General features: G+C 53.3%; 11 protein-coding genes and 1 non-coding gene across 12 annotated transcripts; 5 read left to right on the forward strand and 7 right to left on the reverse strand.

Moving 5' to 3' along the window:
• Window positions 1–22: 22 nt before the first annotated feature.
• On the reverse strand, window positions 23–3,325 carry sey1 (dynamin-like GTPase SEY1). The gene is made up of 4 exons (XM_024819180.1): window positions 2,868–3,325; window positions 2,290–2,727; window positions 485–2,229; window positions 23–425 (listed from the first exon to the last, which is right to left on the reverse strand). The coding sequence occupies exons 1-4, from the start codon at window positions 2,966–2,968 to the stop codon at window positions 124–126; spliced, it is 2,586 nt and encodes an 861-aa protein (XP_024670500.1). The 5' UTR covers window positions 2,969–3,325; the 3' UTR covers window positions 23–123.
• A 240-nt stretch (window positions 3,326–3,565) lies between these two features.
• Window positions 3,566–5,507, reverse strand: BDW47DRAFT_108715 (translation elongation factor Tu). The gene is made up of 5 exons (XM_024813296.1): window positions 5,289–5,507; window positions 5,192–5,220; window positions 4,854–5,116; window positions 4,112–4,791; window positions 3,566–4,050 (listed from the first exon to the last, which is right to left on the reverse strand). Exons 1-5 carry the CDS (start codon window positions 5,452–5,454, stop codon window positions 3,869–3,871), a joined length of 1,320 nt encoding a protein of 439 aa, XP_024670501.1. The 5' UTR covers window positions 5,455–5,507; the 3' UTR covers window positions 3,566–3,868.
• A 225-nt stretch (window positions 5,508–5,732) lies between these two features.
• BDW47DRAFT_50323 (putative translation initiation factor IF3) lies at window positions 5,733–6,912 on the reverse strand. The gene has a single exon (XM_024819181.1). The coding sequence runs from the start codon at window positions 6,686–6,688 to the stop codon at window positions 5,969–5,971; it is 720 nt and encodes a 239-aa protein (XP_024670502.1). The 5' UTR covers window positions 6,689–6,912; the 3' UTR covers window positions 5,733–5,968.
• Window positions 6,913–7,521: 609 nt separating this feature from the next.
• On the forward strand, window positions 7,522–9,170 carry BDW47DRAFT_118773 (guanosine diphosphatase; the record flags this gene model as incomplete). Its single annotated transcript, XM_024815259.1, has 3 exons — window positions 7,522–7,639; window positions 7,710–9,057; window positions 9,113–9,170. The coding sequence occupies 3 exons, from the start codon at window positions 7,522–7,524 to the stop codon at window positions 9,168–9,170; spliced, it is 1,524 nt and encodes a 507-aa protein (XP_024670503.1).
• Window positions 9,171–9,606: 436 nt separating this feature from the next.
• Window positions 9,607–10,476, reverse strand: BDW47DRAFT_50338 (NOPCHAP1/New4 family protein). Its single transcript, XM_024819182.1, has 2 exons — window positions 9,977–10,476; window positions 9,607–9,893 (listed from the first exon to the last, which is right to left on the reverse strand). Exons 1-2 carry the CDS (start codon window positions 10,406–10,408, stop codon window positions 9,678–9,680), a joined length of 648 nt encoding a protein of 215 aa, XP_024670504.1. The 5' UTR covers window positions 10,409–10,476; the 3' UTR covers window positions 9,607–9,677.
• Window positions 10,477–11,248: 772 nt separating this feature from the next.
• Window positions 11,249–12,062, forward strand: BDW47DRAFT_127268 (eukaryotic translation initiation factor 4E; the record flags this gene model as incomplete). The annotated part of the gene is made up of 2 exons (XM_024816687.1): window positions 11,249–11,708; window positions 11,803–12,062. The coding sequence occupies 2 exons, from the start codon at window positions 11,249–11,251 to the stop codon at window positions 12,060–12,062; spliced, it is 720 nt and encodes a 239-aa protein (XP_024670505.1).
• Window positions 12,063–12,351: 289 nt separating this feature from the next.
• On the forward strand, window positions 12,352–12,435 carry BDW47DRAFT_t106. Its single transcript has one exon. It is a non-coding gene; the product is annotated as a tRNA-Val (tRNA).
• Window positions 12,436–12,827: 392 nt separating this feature from the next.
• BDW47DRAFT_108720 (BOD1/SHG1 domain-containing protein) lies at window positions 12,828–15,464 on the reverse strand. The gene is made up of 2 exons (XM_024813297.1): window positions 15,152–15,464; window positions 12,828–15,072 (listed from the first exon to the last, which is right to left on the reverse strand). Exons 1-2 carry the CDS (start codon window positions 15,365–15,367, stop codon window positions 13,057–13,059), a joined length of 2,232 nt encoding a protein of 743 aa, XP_024670506.1. The 5' UTR covers window positions 15,368–15,464; the 3' UTR covers window positions 12,828–13,056.
• Window positions 15,465–15,839: 375 nt separating this feature from the next.
• Window positions 15,840–16,210, forward strand: BDW47DRAFT_127270 (putative NADH-ubiquinone oxidoreductase 14 kDa subunit; the record flags this gene model as incomplete). The annotated part of the gene is made up of 2 exons (XM_024816689.1): window positions 15,840–15,873; window positions 15,975–16,210. 2 exons carry the CDS (start codon window positions 15,840–15,842, stop codon window positions 16,208–16,210), a joined length of 270 nt encoding a protein of 89 aa, XP_024670507.1.
• Window positions 16,211–16,704: 494 nt separating this feature from the next.
• On the reverse strand, window positions 16,705–18,427 carry BDW47DRAFT_50354 (cation efflux family protein family). Its single transcript, XM_024819183.1, has 2 exons — window positions 17,955–18,427; window positions 16,705–17,884 (listed from the first exon to the last, which is right to left on the reverse strand). The coding sequence occupies exons 1-2, from the start codon at window positions 18,258–18,260 to the stop codon at window positions 16,814–16,816; spliced, it is 1,377 nt and encodes a 458-aa protein (XP_024670508.1). The 5' UTR covers window positions 18,261–18,427; the 3' UTR covers window positions 16,705–16,813.
• Window positions 18,428–18,707: 280 nt separating this feature from the next.
• dscA (ubiquitin-protein ligase dscA) lies at window positions 18,708–21,395 on the forward strand. Its single transcript, XM_024813298.1, has one exon. It carries the CDS (start codon window positions 18,922–18,924, stop codon window positions 21,316–21,318), a length of 2,397 nt encoding a protein of 798 aa, XP_024670509.1. The 5' UTR covers window positions 18,708–18,921; the 3' UTR covers window positions 21,319–21,395.
• A 381-nt stretch (window positions 21,396–21,776) lies between these two features.
• BDW47DRAFT_50358 (glycine decarboxylase subunit H) lies at window positions 21,777–22,771 on the reverse strand. Its single transcript, XM_024819184.1, has 3 exons — window positions 22,551–22,771; window positions 22,396–22,455; window positions 21,777–22,278 (listed from the first exon to the last, which is right to left on the reverse strand). Exons 1-3 carry the CDS (start codon window positions 22,690–22,692, stop codon window positions 21,956–21,958), a joined length of 525 nt encoding a protein of 174 aa, XP_024670510.1. The 5' UTR covers window positions 22,693–22,771; the 3' UTR covers window positions 21,777–21,955.
• Between the last annotated feature and the right edge of the window lie 104 nt (window positions 22,772–22,875).

Raw genomic sequence — 22,875 nt, forward strand, 5'->3', positions numbered from 1 at the left:
GTTGCATAAAAAAAATCTACATAAAAACACATCTGTGATTCGCTCAGTAATATATGTAATGGGACAATAGACAAATACAGAGATCCATGGATACAGTCACATAGAATACAAGGCTCTTCCCGTTTACAAATCGTCCGCATCCGCGTCCGCGTCCGCGTCTTCACTTGCCTTGCCTTGTCCATTGAGTCGAGACATCTCAACCTCTTCCGCGCGCCCAGAGCCCGGAGTAGACATGGCAATGGCCTGTCGGCCCGAGTCAGATGACTCCAGGAACTCACGTAGGCGCTTTTTGCCTTCCGTGAGAGCCTGGTTCGAGGCGGCCTCGGACATCTTGATGATCGGGCCCCACAGGTTGAGCTGGTAGGTCACGTAGGCCCCGATGGCACACAGGAAGAGAAGGAAGAAGTATGCCGGGTTGCGAAGGACTAATTTCAATTGGTCAGTTGGGGTAACGAAGGTGCGATACAGCTTAAGGAAGACTCACCAGCAACGATCTCGTTCCATCCAAGGGCAAGCAGAATGCCGTAGAAATAGAGGGGAACTTGGGTCATGCCACCAATGGCGCTCCGCTTGGCCTCGACGTACACCCCGTCCGCAGCTTTCTTGAAACGGACCGTGAGCTCCTGTCGCTTACTGTCGCCGAGGATGGTCATCTCTTCCTCCAGGCTCTTGCCCTCCTCTTCGTCGACTCCGCCAATGGGGGCCAGATCCTCTTCATCGGCCGGCGTGGCAGAGGTGGGCGTGTGCCCAACCCAGCGGTCGAGCGGGGGAGGGGCATTTGTATCAGCCAGACGGAACCGGGAGAGCAGGGGAATCAAGGTCAGCGTTGACTCGCGGGCGCGAGTATAGATGCCTTCGATGTCATCGGTTGGCCGCCAGATCCTGGGGACCCCAGCCTCATCATAGCGGAACTTGTCCTCGAAGTTCTCGCGCAGCTTCAGCAGCAGGTTACCCTCAATCATCTCCTCGTCGATCTTGGCACGCAAAACGCCCCAGGACTTCCGGCGCAATCGCCAAAGGCCCACATCGACCTCCTCTAAGCTGGCGTCGAAGCTGCTGGCACGGTCGGTAAACCTCCGCTCAGCATCGAGGACCGTCTCGACGAAGACGTTCCACACACGGTCCCAGAAACCTTTCTCGGAGGGCTTATTCCCTTCTTCCGGAGCACCACCTCCGGCCCGTCCGGAGCCGAGGGCGTTGAACTCGAGGCCGATGGCCTCTCCCAAGCGTGACTGAACCCATCGCTCAACTCGGCTAGCCAGGCGCCGCATCTCGTCCCGTCTCAACCGTGAACTGACGTCCGCGAGTTCCTTTTCGTAAAGAGCCAGCTCCTGGCTATAGTCACTGAACTCGGTGCCCTCCACGGCCGTTGCGCGACCAACTTCTTCGAACTTCGCGACGGCTTTCTTCGCCTCATCTTTGACAATCTCAGCAAAGTCGTAGCCCGTGCCTTTCTTCTGGCCCGACTTAACAGCTCCCGAGACAGCCTCGCTGAATTCGTGGATCCCCAATTTATGCGCTGCGTGGAGCTGACCGTGGAAAAGAGCCTTAAGGCGGCTATCGATCTTTTCTTCCAGCTCGGCGTTCTTGCGCTGGTAGACGCCCTTGTGGTACCGACTAGCTTCGGTCTCAAAGCTCTTCACAGCTTTGGCACGCGACGATCGCATCGCAGCTCCCAGTCCGCCGAGGATGTCGGGCTCGCCCAGACGAGCGGCTTGGGACTGCTTGTCTTCGAATGGGACAATAGCCTCGTCGAAAGTCACCATCACTGCCCTCAGAATCTCATCACATCGGAATTGCGCGAGCAACTCTTGTTGCGTGGGAAGATCCAGGTCCTTGTTGTGGACGATCTGGTCCCAGATACCCTCCGCGTAATGCGAGAACCCGTCCGCCGGAATGCGTCGGTGGTACTCCGGAAGGAACACCCCTCCATCGGAGAACTGCCCTTTCTGCGCATCCAACGTAGGGTCCCGCTGGGCAGCACGGAAGCGCAGGCTGAGCTTCTGCGTCTCGGCGACGAACTGATCCGGCTGATATCCTTTGTGCGGCAGGCCGTAGAACTGAAAGTCGAAGTAGTCGTGCACAGGCGCGTTTTCCAGGCCCGCGGGCTTAGAGATCGAGTCCCACAGGCGGGACATATCTTCCATGAGCGTCTTCTGGAGGTTTTGAAGGGGAGTGGTTCCGACGAAATCTCGAATGACGAAGAACAGAAGGGACCGGTGAGTGGTACTGAAGACCGAACAGTCAGTACAGAGATCGAAAACAGCACATTACTCGAAATCAACGTACCTCCTGTCCTTCAGGAATAGTTGAAGATTGACCTCAAACACCGTCTTCAAAAGACCCATGTTTGCTCCCTGATATAGACCCACCTGGTGTTCCCAGATGTTGACAATGAGGACTTCACTCGTCGCCAGGGCAAACAAGGCGCTCTTGCGCTCAAAGTCCTGATCCTCTCCTCTCTCACGACCGTCCGTGCCTTCCACGTCCATAACCAAGATGTTGTCGGCCATCGATCCATCCCCACCCTTCTTATTCTTAGATAGCCAGATACCCTTGGTCGTCTGTCGCCGTTCCATCTCGGACATGACGGAGAACTGTGTCCCGAATAGATGATTAAGGAGCGTCGACTTTCCCGTGGACTGAGACCCAAACACGGAAATGAGATGATAGTTGAAGCCTGCTGGCGTGACATCCTCATCGGTCAAGTATTTGGACAGGTTCGGACTACAATATCATGGTTAGCCCCTGAAGGTATTCGCCCCCCCCTAGACTATAGGGAACACCGAGACCGATCCCACGGCGTCAAGATGCCAGAGACAAGAGACCGAAGATGCGCCCGCAAGAAAGAAAAAGAAGGTGCTTACTTGAACTCTTTATTCTCATCAATAACCTGCACGCCATGCCCGTAGGCTTCCTTGTCGCTACTCTCACCCCCAATCGAGGCGAAATGCCCATTAGTACCCATGACGTAGAGCTCCCCCTGAATTCACTTCAAGATCGAACAAGCGAGTCGCGATGCGAGTAAAAGTTGAGTCGCTCAATATATAGCTAGTGTTCACTCCCCTAGAAGTTGGAGACACGGCTAATGTTGGAATCTGGGGAGGGGATCGGGATAACGTCTAGTGCGGAGAGGGTGGCGAGAGAGACGGTTGAAACGAAGGAGTAATAAGAGGAAAACGCTTATGCGAACAATATGACAAAAAGAACCACAGTTAATGCCGATCCTAAAGTGATCGAAGAACTAAGTAATCACGAGGCTGGAGCACATGAGGACAATGGATGATTGCGCCCGAGGTCGGATGGTTAGCTAGCTGCTTTGGGGGTCTCGAGGGTGTTGGTGCCAGAACACGAAGGGGAACAACTGACTAAAGGTACACTTAACTGCATCATCGTTGGTGCCTGTGGTTTCAGGCTGCAGCACTCGAATTGGGATGGCGTGTTCCGTCATGGGAAGATGGATGCCTCAGGCACTTACCCGTACTTGCCACGGATGATACGTGAGAATTTCAACCAAGTTGACCTGCTATACATATTCTCAGGCTGATTCAAGGCCACGGCAAGTGTAGTTTAACATTGGCTGTTATATACTGATAGACAAAACAACATGCCAAAACGTGGAAAGTCATTGGTCTCATATTCAAGACATGATAAGAACTATAAGAGGGGAGTGATCAAAGGAATTCTACATATTTGAGTACAATAATACAGATACAAGGACATGACAAGGCTCAAGAACTCCGGCCCTAACCACCATCAGGGGTGTATCGACATCTCCCGGAACCCCACGCGATGACGGCGTAACCTAAAAATACCCTGGAAGCAAGTGTTTTATGGGGCAAAGCAGCCCCCCGACTCGAGTGTCAACTTAGTCCATGACGCGGGTCACCAGGCCAGTGGCCACGGTACGACCACCCTCACGGATGTTGAAACGCTGGCCAGCCTCGGCAGCGACGGGGCGAAGGGTCTTGAGGACCATCTCGACGTTGTCACCGGGCATCACACGCTGGGACTGGTCCTCACCGGGGAAGCTCAGGTCGGCGGGTTCATCTGCGAAAGATCATATATTAGAAGGAGTCGGCGGGATTGTAGCATGACGAGGATTACTTACCAGCAGTACGCAGGAACATCTGGGGACGGTAGTTGGCGCCGAATCCGGTACGGCGACCACCTTCCGCCTCGGTCAGGACGTACATGGACACCAGGAACTTGTCGTGGGCCTTGGTGCTGGCAGGAGCGGCAATGACCATGCCACGGCGGACATCCTCACGGCGGATACCACGGAGGAGAAGACCGGAGTTGTCACCGGCACGAGACTCGGAGCAAGACTTCTTGAAAGTCTCGATGTCGGTGACCTTGGTCTTGATGGGGACGTTGCTGCCACCAATGATCTCAATCTCACTATCCTTCTTCAGAAGGCCACGCTCGACACGGCCAGACGCGACAGTGCCACGGCCAGGGATGGAGAACACCTCCTCAACGGACATCAGGAAAGGCTTGTCCATGTCACGCTGGGGGGTGGGGATCCAGGTGTCAACGGCCTCGAGGAGGGAGTCGATACGCTCGGTACCGATCTCGGGGCGACGGCCCTCCAGAGCGCAAAGAGCAGATCCGAAGATGATAGGAGTCTCTTCACCCTCGAAACCGTAGGTGGAGAGAAGCTCACGCATCTCCAGCTCGACCAGTTCCAGCATTTCGGGGTCATCCACAGCGTCGACCTTGTTGACGAACACGACGATCTTCTGGACACCGACTTGACGAGCGAGCAGCAAGTGCTCACGGGTCTGAGGCCTGGTTTGCAAGTCAGCATCATCCTTCCATTCCCACTGATTCTCATTTCGGTTGAACCATACATCTGACCGTCGGAAGCGGCAACGACGACGATGGCGCCGTCCATGTTGGCCGCACCAGTAATCATGTTCTTGATGTAATCGGCGTGACCCGGGCAGTCGACGTGGGCATAATGGCGGTCCTGGGTCGAGAATTCGATGTGGGCGGTAGAGATGGTAATACCACGCTTGCGCTCCTCGGGAGCCTTATCGATGGCATTGTATTCGAGGAAGTTGGCAAGACCCTTGGAGGCCTGGTATTTGGTAATGGCAGCGGTCAAAGTGGTCTAACGAGGACATGTTGGTTAGAGACAGGCCGGGCACCAAGGGGAGCGCAACAGTGAAAAGAATTCAATCCTCACCTTGCCGTGATCGACGTGACCAATGGTACCTATTCCGTGTTCGTTAACAACCGAGCGATATTCAAATCAGTTGGCGAAAAGGAGAATATCTTCATACCGATGTTGACGTGAGGCTTGGTACGCTCGAAAGCAGTGGCCAAACCACGGGCAGCCAGGCGATCTTTGCAGAAGAGATGCTGGACGGGGTTGACAGCGCTGGGACGCAGCAGGGAAGCCCTGCTGCTGCGCATAAGAAGGTTTGCGGATCTGGAGATGCTCGACATGATGGCTGCCTGGTACTGATGAAAAGACCGACGACAAAGATACCAAAGGAAACGCGATGGAGAAGAGAAAGGAAATATGATCAGGACCGCCTGGACCAGTTGCCCGAACCCGAAAAATTTAGGGAGGCGCTTAGTCAGGGCAGGGACCCGTCCAATGAGGGTGGCGGGATTGCGGAAGTGCCTGGCCTGCTATTAACTCTTGATGCTGGAATAGTGACTTCTTCCTCGACCATTGACCGGTCAAACTGCCAGGGAGTCTACATAAGACTATTGGTTGAGCGCATCCGGCGTCTTCCATAGTTTTGGATAAGGGACGTTGGTTATCGTTGAACGATGAGAATACATATAGTGGAGGCATACGGAGTACTCCGTACACTACGGGCATCGCTCGGCATAGACCTGGAACATCTGTGTATACAAAGACTCCTGTGCAGCTCCCGTAGTAGTCAGGTACTTGGCAGTACCTACAGGATTGACAATATACACCCTGTATGTAATGAAACTATATTTTATTTTACATCAAGTCTTTCCTCTTCAATATAATCAAGACCTGCTTTCCCAGAACCCCTTCCATCGGCTTGACCAGACCAGCATTAGACTCGTCTGCCACCTCCATCACCCGATTATAAGTGTTCTGCGCTTCTTCCATGGTGGGGGCCCGTTTCCTCTTCTTGAGAGTCAAAAGGACCTCGACTTTTCGACCCTTCTCCAAAAAGCTCGCCAATTGCTTCATGCGGTGGGAGAGGTCATTATTGCTGATGCACCAATTCAGCTCTATCTGTTTGAGCTGCGACTTCTGTGCCTTCGCAGCCTTTACCTTATTGCGTTCGTACTCCCGTATCGCAGCCTTATTCATAATCTTGCATACCGGAGGTCGGTCGCTCAGGGGGGGAGACACCTGGAGCACGAATTCCTCGGCACGGTTGATAGAGTTCAAGACATCCCGAAGCTTCGTAGGAGGGTCTAGGTGACCTTCTTCGTTGACCAGCTGAATATGCGGCACCCCGATCTGCTCATCTTTGAACTGTTGCGACTCGTCTTGCGCAGGAGGTTGCCGCCTAGGTATTCTTAGGCATCGCAATTGCGGAAGGTTCCGTACGACGGGCGGATAGAGAGGATGGACGGGGCGGAGGTGGAATATAGGGCGGCGGAGAAGTGAAAACTGAGTGGCATCGGTGGTGAATGTTCGACGGAGGGCTTGTGTCGTTGAAAGGAGACCCCGAATGTGCTTCATATTGACCCAAACCAAGTGGGCGTAGGTGGATGGTCCCGGAAGAACAGGGAGAGCGACAATGAGCCAGAGGAATTCCAGGTGCGAACAAGGCGGAGCCGCTAATGATTCAATGAGATAATAAAAATGCCAACCACAATCACGAGAACAATAATATTATTCAGACGTGGGCGAACCGTTCCCTCATCTGATCTAGGGAAATACAATGGAGAGATCGAGGGTAATGGAGTGGACACGAGGAAATGAGGTTGGACTGACGCATGCGGAGCTTGAGCCACAGAGGGTTCCAGAGTTCGACCGCGGAGACTCGACGGTGTGTGGTGTGCGCCACCGTGGGCGGATCCAGAACGTTTCAAAGGGCTCTCGGCGACTGGGGCCTCCTTTCTGTTCCGGTCTTTCTCTCTCCCTCTTTTCTCTTTCTCCCTCCCTGGGTCTTCTCACTCACTCGCCCTCTAGGGATTCATTCGCTTGGTTCTCACTCGCTCTGTCTTTTATTCCCTTCACAAGCCTTGGTTGATTTGCCCTGGAGGTCTTGGAGCGAATCTATGGTTTCTCCTTTCCGCCGCTAATCCATCTTTCTTATCGTTGGTAAGAACAGAACCACGCCGACAGGTCTCCGGATTGAGAGGCCGCTCGCTTAGCTTTACGTTTCCGGTCTCGCTCGCATGTCGACCGGAGTTGACGGTCGGCATCTGAAGAACACTTCGTCTTTCTCACACCCAGGGTCACGACCGAGTAAACGCTCAAATTCACGGGCCTCCGAGGCCGCGAGCGCCCCCATCGACTTCCTGAACAACGTATCGGACAAACCACTTGACAACCCATTTACCGCAACCATGGCACAGAGTCAGCGATCTCGGTACCTCAAGACAGGTGCCATCATTGGTGCTCTGTTGATGATGATGTTTTGGTTATCTCCCTCGAAGTCGTCTGTGGCGAGTGTCAGCGGATCCCGTAAGTTGTCTACTGCTGTCTGGTCGACTGAATTGGCTTGGAGGTCAGCCAACTAACGATCACATCGTAGAAACAGCGTCCCCCGGCACCGCCGCGCCTCTAACGGACAGGTGCACCAAACCCCATGACCCGTCAAAGCCACTGATCCAATATGCCCTGATGATCGACGCGGGAAGCCAAGGTTCTCGTATCCACGTCTATCGATTCAACAACTGCGGTTCCACTCCCGAACTCGAAAATGAAGTGTTCGAACAGACTGAAAAGAGAGCCGGTGGCTCTGGGCTGAGCGCATACAAGGAAGATGCTGAGGGCGCAGCGAAGAGTCTCGATCCCCTCATGCAGGCGGCTCTGCGGTCTGTCCCTGATGAGTACAAGACCTGCTCTCCCGTCGCCGTGAAAGCCACCGCGGGTCTGCGTATGCTTGGCCCGGAGTTGAGCCAGAACATCTTGGAGGCCGTGCGGGCTCGATTGGAGACCGTCTATCCCTTCCCCGTGGTTTCCCGCGAGAAGAACGGCGTTGCGATTATGGACGGCTCCGACGAAGGTGTCTACGCTTGGATTACCACGAACTACCTTCTTGGAAAGATTGGCGGGCCAGACGAGACTCCGACGGCTGCTATCTTTGACCTTGGTGGTGGCTCGACTCAAATCGTCTTCCAGCCCACATTCGAAAAGAGCAAGTCCGGCGGGATGCCAGAGCGACTGGCGGAGGGCGACCACAAGTACTCTCTTGACTTTGGTGGCCGATACTTCGAGCTTTATCAGCACTCGCATCTGGGTTATGGTCTCATGGCTGCGCGCGAGGCTGTCCACAAGACAATCGTCGAAGCAAAGCTGGCCATGGGCACTAAGGATCTGGCTTGGTTGAAACAGCCCATCTCTAACCCGTGCATTGGGCCAGGCATGAGCCGTGATATTACCTTGACTTTCCCTCACGATCATCCGCTCGGACCCGAGGTTACGGTTACTATGGAGGGCCCGAAGGAAGGTTCTCTCGCGGCTGTTCAGTGCCGTGGGCTCACGGAGAAGATCCTCAAGAAGGATGCCGACTGCACTCTGGCCCCGTGCTCCTTCAACGGAGTTCACCAGCCGTCGCTCGAGAAGACCTTCTCTCGTGAGGACGTATACGTCTTCTCGTACTTCTTCGACCGCACCAGACCCCTGGGCATGCCGGACTCATTCACCCTGGCGGAGCTTCACGACCTCACCTCGACGGTCTGTGCCGGTGCCCCGTCCTGGAAGATTTTCGAGGGCATCGAGGGAGCACTGCCGGAGCTGCAGGGTCGCCCCGAATGGTGCCTGGATTTGAACTTCATGTTGGGACTCTTGCACACGGGCTACGATATGCCCTTGTCGCGTGAAGTCAAGATTGCGAAGAAGATCAAGAACAACGAACTTGGCTGGTGTCTTGGTGCAAGGTAAGAAACCACCCCGATGGCGACTCGTAATCAACATACTGACGAACACAAACAGCTTGCCCCTTCTGAGCCAGGAATCGGGCTGGACCTGCCGGGTGAAGGAGATTGTTTAATGAATCACGGCGATTACGGAGATAAACCAACTACCCTATCTATTTTTCTGTCTCATGTTTAATTATCTCTGACGGGTGCAAGCCACGCTGTCACTTCCTTCATGCAAATAGGGCTTGGCCATTTACCATTCTGCCATTTATCTGTTTGTCGCATTAGATTTGGTGAAGTTATACATGGTGTTCAACAGGGATCAAATCAATTGACATTGAGTTGAGTTTGAATTGAGAAAGTTCATGGAGATTTTATACATTGTTTTTTGTCCAGATGTAGCTACCATGAGCCATAGCACATGTCCATTTGGTCACAACATCATTTCTAATGTAAAATCAGACAGAAGAAAAAAGACCAATAAAGAGAAAGCAAATCGAAACCACCAAACTCCCACACGTAGATACATATAACATGCAAGTATAAAAAAAAAAAAAAACACGGAATCCGTAGGGAACGCCAGCCCATGCAATTCAATGTAATATCGCGCGACAGTAGGTCTTCCCCCGCTGGGTACATCACTCGTTGATCTCCTGGATAGAGGGTTTCTCGGCGGACGACTCATGATTTTGATTGCCCATCAATTTGCCCAAAACGTCCGTCTCCTTGGCCTGATTGTCGGGAGCCGCTGTCTCGGGATTCTGGGGGTTTGTGTTATTGGTGTGATCTTTCTCGTCCTCTTCGTCGGAATTGTCGCCATCGCGCTTTTCTTCTAGGACGCCTAGGCCGAGGTTCTGGGGTATCAACCAAAGTCAGCCATACACTATTTTCAATTGGTGTATAAATACACCCCCAGAAGAAGGAGACTTCCACTCACCATCTCAATATACCTCCCGTCATTCCCCTCGTCCGCCTCATCCAGACGAACATCCCGTCCCCTCCCAGCCTCAATCTCCCGCTGAAGATCCTCATTCGCGCTCTTCATCTGCGGAAGGAAAGTAGACAGGCGGTCAAGGAGACCATTATCGCGCTTCATACGGTGGATGTACGGTCTAGGACGGCCAGGAACGCTAGGCGGGACGTCAGACCCCTGCGCGTCGGTGCGACGATCAGAGGTTCGTGATTCGAAGTTGCTCTCTGCACCGTTGTCGCTGTCGCTGTCTGAATCAGACGAATCGGAACCCGACGACGAGGTCGGATCGTCGTCATCATCGTCGTCGCAGGAAAAATCCGCTTCGGTGCGTTTCGAGGCTGATGGCGCTGGCCGGTGAGCGAGATCTGTGCGCTTTTGTGCGGGGTTGGCGGCCATGGTTGGTTGGTCAGTCGATTGGCTGTTCAGGTTGTGTTAAGTTGGAATTAGGTAGTGGTGTTGAGTGCTCTTTTTTTTTTTATGGCCCCGCGCTGCAGGATTGGAGATATTTTGGAACGCCGGGCGTATCGCGCGAGATAAATCCTTATCGAGATGGGGGGCCGCTCATTGGTGGATCGCCTGACTAAGGTCGGCGGCAGCCCGATCTATGAGGTCCATTCATTCTCGAGAGCCTCGTTCAAAGATATCACGTTGACAGGCAACCGAGTGATGAACATTGGCGGTTAGGGAAATATGAGAAGGCTGAAACAATCTCGAAGTGGTTTCTGCGTGGTTGAGTCCCCTCAATGGTAGATTATTTGTTCCACCATCATTGTCTGATTGATGGAGAGCGTTTGACACCCCAGCATGGTGTCGGCCTCAGGATTTCTACTGGAACAAGCTGGCTATCACGCGATGCGACGTTAGGCTCTTTCAAATTCGCGAGTAATATGTCTTATGTAGCTACTGAGAGCCTCGAATTCGCTCATACTATCCGTGGCGTCAATCCAGCCTGTACGGATTCTTCCTGTTCCCAATCATCCGTGTCTGGTGACTGAAACCAACAATAGACAAACTCGTCCATTGACTTGCTATTGATAGGGCTGCGGTGATTGTTCTCAGCTCTGCTGGGGCTTTCCAACGCTTGGCCATATTCTGGCCCTTCCATTCTTAGTATACTTATACTCCGAAGACGTCACCCGTCCTCAGCCTGGCCATATACACTACATACATTTGACCGAATCGATCACCCACCCAAACGGAAGTATGAGTGTGCTTAGATTATCACAAGAAACACCCATGGCTGCGCCCTCGCTCAAACTAGAGCCCATCGACGAAGACCCAACCCCAAAAGAAGGAGAGCCCCTCTCGGCAGAAACCCGGAAAACCCTCCACCAGAACATCGTCAGCAAGCTCCGGCCACTGCCATTCCAATACCACTGGGCCGTCTGGTACGACAAGCACGCAGAGAACATGGCCACCCCATCAACCTACCGAAACCAGTTATACCTACTACACGAGGACGTCTCTGATATTGCGACATTCTACCGCGTGTACAACAACTACCCATGGCATAAGATCCGCATGCGCGACTCCGTGCACATCTTCCGGAAAGGTGTGCGTCCCATCTGGGAGGATCCGGAGAACGCCCAGGGTGGATGTTGGATGTTTCGCGTGCCCAAGGGTAAGGCGCAGGCGTTTTTCCACGAGATGGCTGTGCTGTGCTTGGCGAATGAGTTCCAGGCGGTCGTTGAGAAGGGTATGTATTGTCTACTCTCTCTCTCTTCTCTCTATACTTTCTCTATACAGGTGTTTATCGCGATGTATGCACACACTTATACTTACGACCCTAGAACACGACCATGTCCTTGGTATATCCATGACCGTCCGCTTCAACTCCCATCTCATTAGTATCTGGCACAAGCTTGGCTCCAACGACCGCTCCATAAAAGCACTTGAGTGCACAGCTATCGACCGTTTATCACCTGAGCTGCGATTGCCCGCTGCAGGGCCCGAGTCCTCATCTTATTCGTATTCTTATCGTCGCCACGATGAAAACCCTGGGTATAAGGAGGCGATGGAGTTGGCGGGGGAGTGGTCAATTGACTATTGATCCATTATTGACCTCAACAGAGCGCATGTTTCTCTTTACTCACAAACTGTGGATCAGACAGGGAACCTGATTTGTACAGCCACATTAGACTGGGAATATTCAATGGGTGATAGGCATGATTTGAACAAATATGTCATTATTTCTTCCACTTTATAATACACCAGGCTATTGAACATAAATGAGTCCCTGGAGGCGTTATAGAACTACAGTATGCAATACTGAGCTAGTCCACATGGTAAAAGTATTTTTCCCCTATTCAATCACTTGTGGTTACAAATCATACATCGACAGTCGCGTGGTCTAATGGTTATGATTTCTCATTCACAAATATTGTTAACTGAGAAGGTTCCCGGTTCGATCCCGGGCGCGACTATTTTTGTGTTTTTATATACCCCGCGATGTTATCGTTTCCCGAGAGGATCTTCTTTTTATTGATCTAAAACAGACAAGGAAATGAATATCAATTATAGTTCTATACTCGCTGTCGCGACAATGTACTATCTATGCCTGGGTCCAGATTATAGTATTGTATCTTTATCGATGTCATACCAAGCAATAAATGGCTGTAGAATAGGTTGTCCCGATCTCCATATAGTTGATATGGTGTAGACTATGTAAACCTGGCAGCGGGGGAAACAACAAACTACAGCAATTTTTGTGTATTGAGTACTTCGTGTATTTGAAGTGCGTGAGAGGACTTAGAAGAAAGACACAGCAAGAGAATCTCAACGGTAGTGCCATCATTAGGAATTCTCATTAATAGTACATATTCTTTAAGGAATACTGGACCCGGCTTATCCTCACAGAGCCTCGATGTATTATAAAAATGCAGTAGACGCTCAAAGCCCAGGATCACAAATGCTGCTAAAGCCCCCCCGCAAGGCGTCCAGGCCGCTGGGGAGAGATGTGTATGTATGTGTACATTATAGTTAGGACTTTGGGCTAGGATCAAAGACAAAAGTTGACAGCCAAAGACTGTGTCATTTCTGGTCGTTCAAGGAGGTCTAGTTGGCGTCTTTTCGGCGCCACCAGGGACATACCGGTCGATTTCCACAAATCCTCGCCGCTCTCGCTCCCGCTCCCGCTCTCTATCACGGTCTCGGTCACGGTCCCGTTCTCGGTCTCGGTCTCGATCTCGATCTCGATCACGTTCTCGTTCATCTGCCCGATCTTGAGAGCGAACTCGGCGACGAGGAGATCGGCTGCGATTGCTTGTTACAGGCACGTAGCGGTCGATGTCGAGGAGACTGGGAGAAGGATGACGGGAGCGAGACCGCCGGCGAGATCGTGAGCGTCGTCGAGAAGAGGCTGATACACGCGACTGCGACCGTTCGCCTTCCCTACCTCGCTCTCGCTCTCGCTCACGTTCACGTTCACGTTCACGCTCCCCGCCACGTTCCTTGACCCGCTCGCTGTCCCTCTGCCTGTCTCGACTGCGCTCACCACGCATACGTTCCCTGTCACGGTCTCGCTCACGTTCCTGATCCCGCCCTTGTCCTCGATGTTGTGAGCGGGAGCGAGAACGATATCGTCGTCGACGATACTCATCGCGGTCGCGGTCCCGATCACGGTCTCGATCCCTGCGATCCCTGTCACGATCGCGGCTGCGGTCTCGACGATAGTCGAAGTCCCGATCACGGGTGTCACGCCGGATATCTCTCTCCCGTTCGGTACTCTTATCGCGATATCGCGCCCTAGATCGGTCTCGTTCCCGATCCCTGTCATATCCGCGCGTGGTTGACCTACTCCTGCTCCGCCTTCCGGGTCGATAGCTGCGATCGCCAAATCTGTCTTCCCGACGATCGTCTCGGCGATCTTCTCGACGATCTTCTCGGCGGTCCCCTCGAAAGTCGCGAATCGGAAGCCGTTCTCCGGAATCCCGATCGCGAGGTCGAGCAGATGCATCCCGCGAATCCTGGCGATCATCGTCTAATCGTGAAAACCTTCTCCGGGAGCGGCTGCGGCTTCTGTCGCGTCGGCGAGTGCGGTGGTGCTCGTCCGTTGTTGTCGTCTCTCGTCGTCGATTAGAATCGGTCTCGCCAGCTGGACTCTCTGCCTTGGAAGGAGTAATGGCGTGTTTCGATTCCGAAGTTGCTTTCGGTTTGGTCGTTGGGGGTTTTAAACCGTTCTCAATCGCCTCTGCTTCTTCGAAGTCGAATTCTGGCTTCTGGCGAGCTTTGGCTGCCAGCTCTTCACCTTCCCTTAGGAGCATTTGCAAAGCTGCTTCTTCCAACGACTTCTCATCCACGGGGGGCGCCGGCGGCTGCGGAGGAGCAGGTGTCGGTTCTTTTGGCGTCGCGGACTTTTCCTTTCGGGCGTCGCGATAACGCGGAGACAAACCACGGTCGGAGCGATAGCCGGGAGAGCGGTCACGGTAGCGATACCTGTCTCTATCCCGATCTCGGTCCGAGTCACGATCTCTTGTGCGACTGTGGTCATGCCAGTCGCGGTATCTGTCTCGGTCTTCCCGTCGTCGCCGTTCGTACCGTTCTTGTCGCTCTTTTTCTCTCTGCTCGTCCACTGCGCGTTGCTCTGCCCGTCGCTCATCCTCGCGCTCCCTCCTCCTGGCCCGGTCTTCTTCCTCTTTCTGTCGCTCAATCTCGCGACGTTTTCGATCCTCCTCTGCCTTTTTCCGCGCTTCTTCCTCTTCCTTTTCTCGCTGCTTCCGGACCGTTTCCTGCCATATTTTCTCTCGCTCGTCACGTAATTCCTTGACATGGGCGGCGTAGTCTTCGTCTGTTTTGTTTCCAGCCTGTTCTTCCGCAAGTGCAACCTCGTCGCCAATTTCTTGCCGACGAATATCACGGACCGAATCTAGAATGGTGGGTAGGTAATTCGAAGCTAGCGAGTCTAGTGACTTCTCCACAGTTTTATAGATATCGCTTCGGTCCACGGCGCCTTCGATCAAGGTCGCAGCCTTACCGCGCTCGCGGGAGAGGAGGCCCGGTTCGCGATCGATTTCCGTTTCTGCCAACTCCACTAAGAGGTTTGTAAATTCCACTTTTTTCTCCTGCAATCGGAATGGTTAGTATGGGCAAGAAAGACGCTTGGAACAAATCCACAGGATAGATAAAATGAGATAAACGTACGCCATCGTGGAAATCGGCCCAGATCTTTTTCCGTATATTATCGAATCCACCCTTTTTCTTGAACGAATGAAGTAGATCCTCGATCGCGGAGTGTTTCGCGGCGGACAAGGGTAGCTCATCGGTCTTGAACTTCTTCCGTTGCAGACTGTCGACATCGATCGATGGGCGTTTTGCGCTCGCGGGCTGTGCATCAGTCATCTCCTCTGGACCAGCCATAACGAGAAGCGCAAAGAGAATGCGCAACAACCCGGTGAGAAAGGGATCGAGAGAGCGCGAAATACACAGCGGAGAAAGCGCGTGGCGCAAGATGGATCCTCCAGTGCTAAGGCCGGAGAATGATAACACTGACTGGTTCATTTTCCCTTAGTTCAGCAAGACCGACCGGGCTCGGCGGACTAAACCGTAGAGGGAAACTCAGATCGGCAAATTGTTAATCCGCGGATTGGGAACTGCGGCTCCATGATTCGATGAGTTGGGTAAGGAACATTCAAACCGTCAACATCACCTCGACCGGACGATCACCTATAACCACCAATTGCGCCGCCGGTTCACGCCCAGACCGTGAATTGACTGTTTGAGCTTCATCCGGAGAAGTCTCCCTCCCCGACTTCCTCGCAGACCCGACCCTCTCGCCGGGTTTTCTTCGCTCGAACCTGCCCCCCTCCTCCGTCCGCGCAACACATTCATAATGGTCCACAAGGTGCTCTTCTGGGGCGGCTTCGGTATGTACACTACCTCTTCAACTTAATCCGGACCTTCTGTCGACATACGCGCCATCTCGCGGGCCCGCTACCATACCTCCAGCTAACACATCGATCCCTAGGCATCGCCGTCCGTCTTTGGCAACTCGGTATCGAGATGCGTCCCATCCTCGCCAAGGAATCCCTCTGGGTGTACCCTCTGTTCGCCGGAGTCGGTGGCAGCTTCGGCTACTGGCTGCAGGGCGTCGAGACCCGTCAGCTCCGGATCCTGGCCCAGCGCCGCGAAGCGATCCTCGAAAAGCGCCGGAGAAGGGACAACCAGGTGCAAGAGGCTGGCTCTCTGGCTGCGACGGCGTGAAGGAAGGGCTGTACATATAGTGGTTGATTTCTGTTACAGTTCTGTTCTGGTTTTCTTTTTCATTATCGTTTTTTTTCCCTTTTGCCCTGGTCAAGTTGGCTAGGGAAAGGTGATGAGTTGTGTGGACTGGCGGACGGGCGCGGTCTCGGTTGACCTGCCCCTTCGGTGTACTAAAATTCAATTGAATGGTTAATGCTCAATTCGTCTTCTCTATTTGTTTCTCGCTGCGGTGGGGATATACGTTTCGCGCTGAGTGTCGAATGGCTGGTTTGGGGCAAGCATGTCTTGCAATCCACGGGCTACGCCTGGTAGGTATATAGGGACCACATATTTACCCATTGGTTTATATTAGCCGTCCTACTTGATGAATCATCAATAACTCTGCTACTGTAATGCTTATTATATGCATGGACTGGTGAAATTGTCTTCGAAGAGCGCCCTGATCCCAATGCTTGGCTGGTCAGCACCGTGTCCTGCTACAAGAAAAGCAATGAGTAGAAAATAATGTATACGATAGTCTCAAGCTCAAACAGTGTCCAAACATGTATATTGAAAAAAAAAGGTACCATGGATTTGATGTACAGGTCCGGACCATGGCAAAATTTATGTCCGCTCAACCGCAAACTGCAAAGACACCTCCCACTTCTGGCCGCCAGTTCCATACCCACCACCTAGTCGGTTCTTGATCAAGCTGGAGATACGCTCGCGGAGACGGATGAGGTTCTCTTCCGAGCCAGAAACCCGCAGCTTGAGATTGGCCATGCACAGGCCATAATGCACCTGCCAGAAGCGGGCATCGTCAACGCCGAGGACGTTTGGGTCAGCTTCAATGTCCCGAATGACATCGTTGACACCTTGGCCTGAGTATGACATGAGAAGCATAGAGCCTAGTGTCTTGACCAGACGCACGCCGATGACACACATCGAGATGGAGATGGTGCTAGACAGGAAGACATCGAGCCAATTATAAAGCTTGATTGACACCAGTGGAAGCAGCAGAAGCAGCGTAGAGCAGGAGAGGGTCAGGAAATGCGACGGGTTGCTCAGTACCGACGGAAGCGATTCGATATATCCAAAACGCATGGCTTTTCCTATCCGGGCATGGTTTTTGAGCCCAATCGCCGACACCAAGGTTGATGAGATGGCAAGCAACGCAGTGATATCCACGCTTCCTACCGAAACGCGCTCGTGGGGGTGGGGGTGGTGAGGCTCGTGCCCCGAGGACTCGAGAAAGTGCTGAAGACTATGTGAAATCAAGTCCATCCCCATGAAGAGGAGCAGGACACACATTGCGAACCCAGCCAGCACTTCTGCACGTTCCAGTCCAAATGGATGCCGGATGCTGGATCTCTTCCACACCTCAAAGTTGCCCAACACATCGACCGCTACGCAAAGTAGCGCCCCAAGTGAATCGAAGAGAATCAAGTGAGACAGGGCTGTCATCGCTAGCGACCCATGCGCACTCCAGAGAGTGTAGGCGGCCACAAACATGTGGCAGACACTCCACCAAAATCGCGTCTTTTGCTCCTTCGACATACTCGTTCGGTATTCCTTCAAGGTCGGGATCGGCAACGAATTGGGCAGTGCTAGAGGTGCTCGCGGCGGGGGCTCGAGAAATATCTGATGGGAGATACTGCTATGCTTGTATTTGTGTCCGCGCCGCTGTCCGATATTCTGATAATGCAAACAACCGCTTTAGCGTCGCACTCTTTGACGAGAAAAATAGGCAATTCTCCAGACTTACCGATTTCACGACCGGACTTTTGGCCATCGTCGCCGTCTTGAAGTTAAAGGGTCCCGCAGACGCATTGTCGTTCTGGCCAGTAGCATCTGAAGGACTGAGGTTGAAGGAAGACCGCTGAGGACTCAACCGACTACGATTCTCTCCATCCCGAGGCGATCGCGGAGTCGGTAAGTCCTCCGCTAAAGGAGACAAAGCATCATGGTTACCAACATCGAAGCCAGATTGCTGGTTAGATGGGTTGGGAGAATCATCGGGGGGAGGAGTGGGCGTGCGGGGAGGAACAGGGATGGGAAGATTGGATGCCATTTGCCCTGCTGAGAATTGAAGGGATAGGAATTGGCACCTGCACTGGAAGGGATGACGGAAGCGAAAGATACCAATCAGACGAAGACCAAAAATCCAAGAGTAGGGTGGAGCGGAGTCATGGACCGATGAAGGTGAAGATGGTTAAGAGGCTCCATGCGCGCGACGATAAACTTGGCTATCTGTCGGGGCCTGAGGAGATAACGGACGCCACAAAGGTACCCAGGCGGACAGCCAGACTCCCTCCCTAACAATTCAGCCGGAGTGGCCCTGGAGTACCCGGGCGGGCGCTGCGGCGGGAGTAGCAGATCACTAAATTGGGATTAGTGGGCAATTCACCCGCCAAGACCCTTCAGGTGAGGGCCTAAGGCCTCGACTCCCTCATAGCATCATCGATTACTCCCCCCCCCACTCCTTCCGGCCATCACCATCTTACACTAATACTACCCACCTACCCGTCTTTCCTGGGTTATTTCTACCTACAGATTCCATCTTCTCATCTTCGTTTTACTCACTTGATATTTCTCTTGGGTCTCTCTGTACCCTACTGGACCCCGAACCCTTTTTGATTTTCCATCGAGACTGGCGATGCGATACTCCGTATAGACCGTTTTATCGTGAGGAGAGTCCGACTCTTATGCTTCCCGGCTCCTAAGGTGCATCTATGGATCACCGCGGTTCCTTCTTTTTCCTTCTCCTCGTGTTCTATCTTCTTCTCAATTCCCAGTCGCATGCTCCGCTGGTCGCGCAGGATCGAGAACGTCAACGGGAGCTCGAAAGAGAGCGACAGGCGCTCCGTTTGCTGAATGAGTCCTCCTATGGAGACTTGAATCCCGAAGCAGATCGGTGGTTGCCTTACCATGGATTTAGGAAGAACGATAGTTACGCGTGGAGTCTCCTCGGCGAGGTCCAGGATAGGGCGCGGGATCAACTGCAGTCTATCGTATCCAACGCCGGGTTCGAACCGCCATCACCCGGTCTCAACCTGTCGCAGTTACCTCTTCCTGTGTATCAGAATGTGACAGGGAAGCTTCAGGGAGATTGGGTGCGTCGCAAGCTGGCTGGGGATCGACCGCCGCTGAACACAACCGCCATCGCTTTGGAGAACGAATACTTCACGAGCGAGTTTAGCCAGAATGTCACCGGCAACAGTGGGACCTTCTACTTAGACTTGCGGGAAGGCGGAGGGGAAGAGCTGCGGTTGCGCAATGGCGAGATCCGGGAAATACGCGCAGCCCTGGCTGTGGAGAGCGGCGATTTCTGGGGAAACACCTGGCACCTGCCCTTGTACGGGGTCCATTTTCCGGAAACCGGGGCTGTCATCCTGACGACCTCGAGCGAAAAGTTTGGCGGCGTGTTCGCTCTACCGCATTTGACACTTTCGTCCGATGGGTACGATCTCTCCCACAAGCTCCTCGTCAAGTCCCTCTCCGATGCCATATCGGAGAAACAAAATCGGCCGCCCACAATATTACCTTGGCCCTTGCTGGTCGGTACGGAGCAAGTGGAATTTCCTTCGCCCAAATGTGAACACATTGTCTACTTACAGCAACATCCGGTTGCGACTCGTGATTATCTGATGGACAAGTCGATCATCCACCAAGTGGAACAAGAGCTTCGATATCCGATGGGTGCCCCCATCCCATCGCCTCCACTGATGGTCATGTCAGCCGTGGTCTTTTCTCCTGACTGTGGCTACATACTCGAGACCAAAGGCACACCCGAATTTCCGCCAACAGACTCGCTCTACCTGACGGGGCTTAAGTTGGAGGAGTTTGGCAAATACTCCGCGCGTATCATATCCCTCATGTCGGCCTTCTGGGTTGCGCAGATAGCATTGCTTCTTCGGCAGATCAAGGTGTCCTCTACTCCATCGACCCGGAGTCGTGTAAGCTTCTACACGATTGCGCTGATGGCTTTTGGAGACGCCTTTGTGCTCGTGTTTGTCCTTCTTGAGCTTTACCCGGCCGTGTCGTTTTTAATCATGACGACCGCTTCTTTCCTCACTTTCCTGTCAGTCAGCTACATTGGCATGAAATTCATGATGGAAATCTGGGCGGTGCAGGCACCGGAACGGAGAGAACAAGAACGGAGGGAACAAGAGCGTCGCTCGAACCCCCCAACCCCTAGCGTGCGACCTGGAGACCTGCCACTGCCAGTGACTGCGGCACGGATGCGAGATTCGGGCGCAACGCCGGTCATCTTAACGCCTGATCAGGATCCTCCCGAAGAAGAAGAGGCACCGCCGGCCAGGGCCACCGCTGCGCCATCCGCACGGGACGCTCGCAGCGACGTCGGAGCTATGTATGCTCGATTTTACTTCATCCTGTTTGTGTCGCTTATTGTCTCCATCTGGTCATTCATGTGGCCGAACCAGCTTGCGGCACTCTACGCCCGGGCTCTTGGGTTCATCTATGTGTCCTTTTGGACGCCGCAGATCTATCGGAACGTCATGCGCAATTGTCGCAAAGCCCTGCGATGGGACTTTGTCGTCGGGCAAAGCTTTTTGCGACTATTCCCGTTCATGTACTTCCTCACTGTGCGTGGAAACGTCCTATTTGTGCGACCCGATGTGACCACGGCGTTGGTGCTGGCTGGTTGGGTATGGATCCAGGTTTGGGTATTGGCAAGCCAGGACATCCTAGGCCCTCGTTTCTTCATCCCTCGTGGATGGGCACCCCCAGCCTATGACTACCACCCTCTCGTGCGGGATGCGGCCGGGTCAGACGATCTGGAGTCCGGTGGAGTGCTACCCATCGGGGCATTACGAGCCGACGAACGAGACATATCAATAGACGACAAAGGCGATGACAAGCATCGACCCAAGGACAAGAAAAAAGCGATCTTCGACTGCGCGATCTGCATGCAGGAGATCGAGGTGCCCGTCTTGGCCGCGTCCACGGGCAGCAACAGCGTCACGGACGGAGCCACCACCATCCTCAGTCGCCGCGCATACATGGTGACGCCGTGCCGGCACATCTTCCACAGCACCTGTTTGGAGAGCTGGATGCGGCTCCGGCTGCAGTGCCCGATCTGCCGCGAGTCCATCCCTCCTGTATAGAATGTATTATGGCTATGGTTATGACTATGATTCATGTGATAGTGTACATTATTTAGAGTGTCTGGCATGGTTTGCACATCACCGCTAGTGTTTTCTTTGTTCAAAAGGTTTTTTATTTCAGTGTATTATATCTATCATCTCTTATATATATGGCAGGATTCTTCAACTATAAGAATTATCGAAGCATAATCACGGGGTATATAATCTGAGAATGGATCGTCACATCATGCAAGCTCTCACCGCTCGGGAAGTGTCGGCGAATACCAGTCCTGTGATTCGTGGACGGGAAAGGTGCAATGACGAAATGAAATGATGGCCGCCCGGCAGGTAGATGGATCCTCGTCCACCACGACCACAGTAAGGACAATTGATACAAAAGATGATAAAATGGAATAATAACAATGACACCTCAAGAGTCCGAGAATGCTTGTACAATACACTACGGCACATAATATGGTAGACAACATCTACAACATTGAATCCCGATCCGCAACTGAGAGAGAAGAAAAAAAGAACTCGTCAATTCACATGCAATCAATCCCAATTCTACTACGTACAAAAAAAGACACCCGGAAAAGCCTTTCCCGAACCAAAAAATAAGAAATCAATAAAAAGCAGCTTAGATATCTACCTATATCTAGTGGTCCTCACCGCTGATAGACTCCTTGTAGGCAGCCTCATCCAGCAGAGCATCCAGCTCAGCCGGATCGTTGACCTTGATCTCAGCGATCCAGGCATCACCCTCAGGGCTCTCGTTGATGAGCTTAGCCTTGTCCTCGAGGGCGGCGTTGCCCTGCAGCACGGTACCCGAGACGGGGGACAGGACATCAGAGGCGGACTTGACAGACTCGACGGCACCGACGGGCTCGCCGGCTGCGACCTCCAGGTCGGCGCTGGGGAGCTCCACGTAGACGACGTCGCCCAGGGAATGGGCGGCGTACTCGGTGATACCGATCTTGGCTGTTGGGAGAAGGGATGTCAGTAAAGCTCGAGTAGTACACAGGGTGGGCGTGCGCAATTGGGAGTCCTTGCGCGGGGTCGTGGTGGTTGCTGAGCTAGAAGATGGATGTTACTCACCCGTGCCGTTGTCGGCCAAGTCAATCCACTCGTGAGACTCGGTGTACTTCTTCAACTGCGCTGTATATTCAAGAAAAAAAAACCCAATTAGCTATTCGCCATGCTAGACGGTAGATTTCGAGGCCACTCATGACTCAATTGGAGAAAGAACGCACACAACGGGCTCTGCGAAAAGCTCCGGATGCTTCCCCGCGGGAAACCCGCAGCGGGCGACACCCTGCGGACCCCAGCCAGAGGGAGCTGCTGGGAGAGAGCGCGCGAGGCGAAGGGGCGGAGGCAACGGGCGACAGCGGCCATTGTGGAGGAGACGAGGTGTCGAGAGAGGAAGAGAGTGGGAATTGTAAGAGTGGAAGATGAGTGAAGGAAGATGGAAAAGGGCGGGGGAATTGTGCAAAAGTGACTTTATCTACTCCATCCCATGCCCGCGGAGGAGTGAGGGAAGCAGTGCTAGTGACCGTGAAGGGCTTAGCGCGGATTACG

The sequence above is a fragment of the Aspergillus candidus genome (genome assembly GCF_002847045.1).
Source record: "Aspergillus candidus strain CBS 102.13 unplaced genomic scaffold BDW47scaffold_35, whole genome shotgun sequence".
Classification (NCBI taxonomy): Eukaryota; Fungi; Ascomycota; class Eurotiomycetes; order Eurotiales; family Aspergillaceae; genus Aspergillus; species Aspergillus candidus.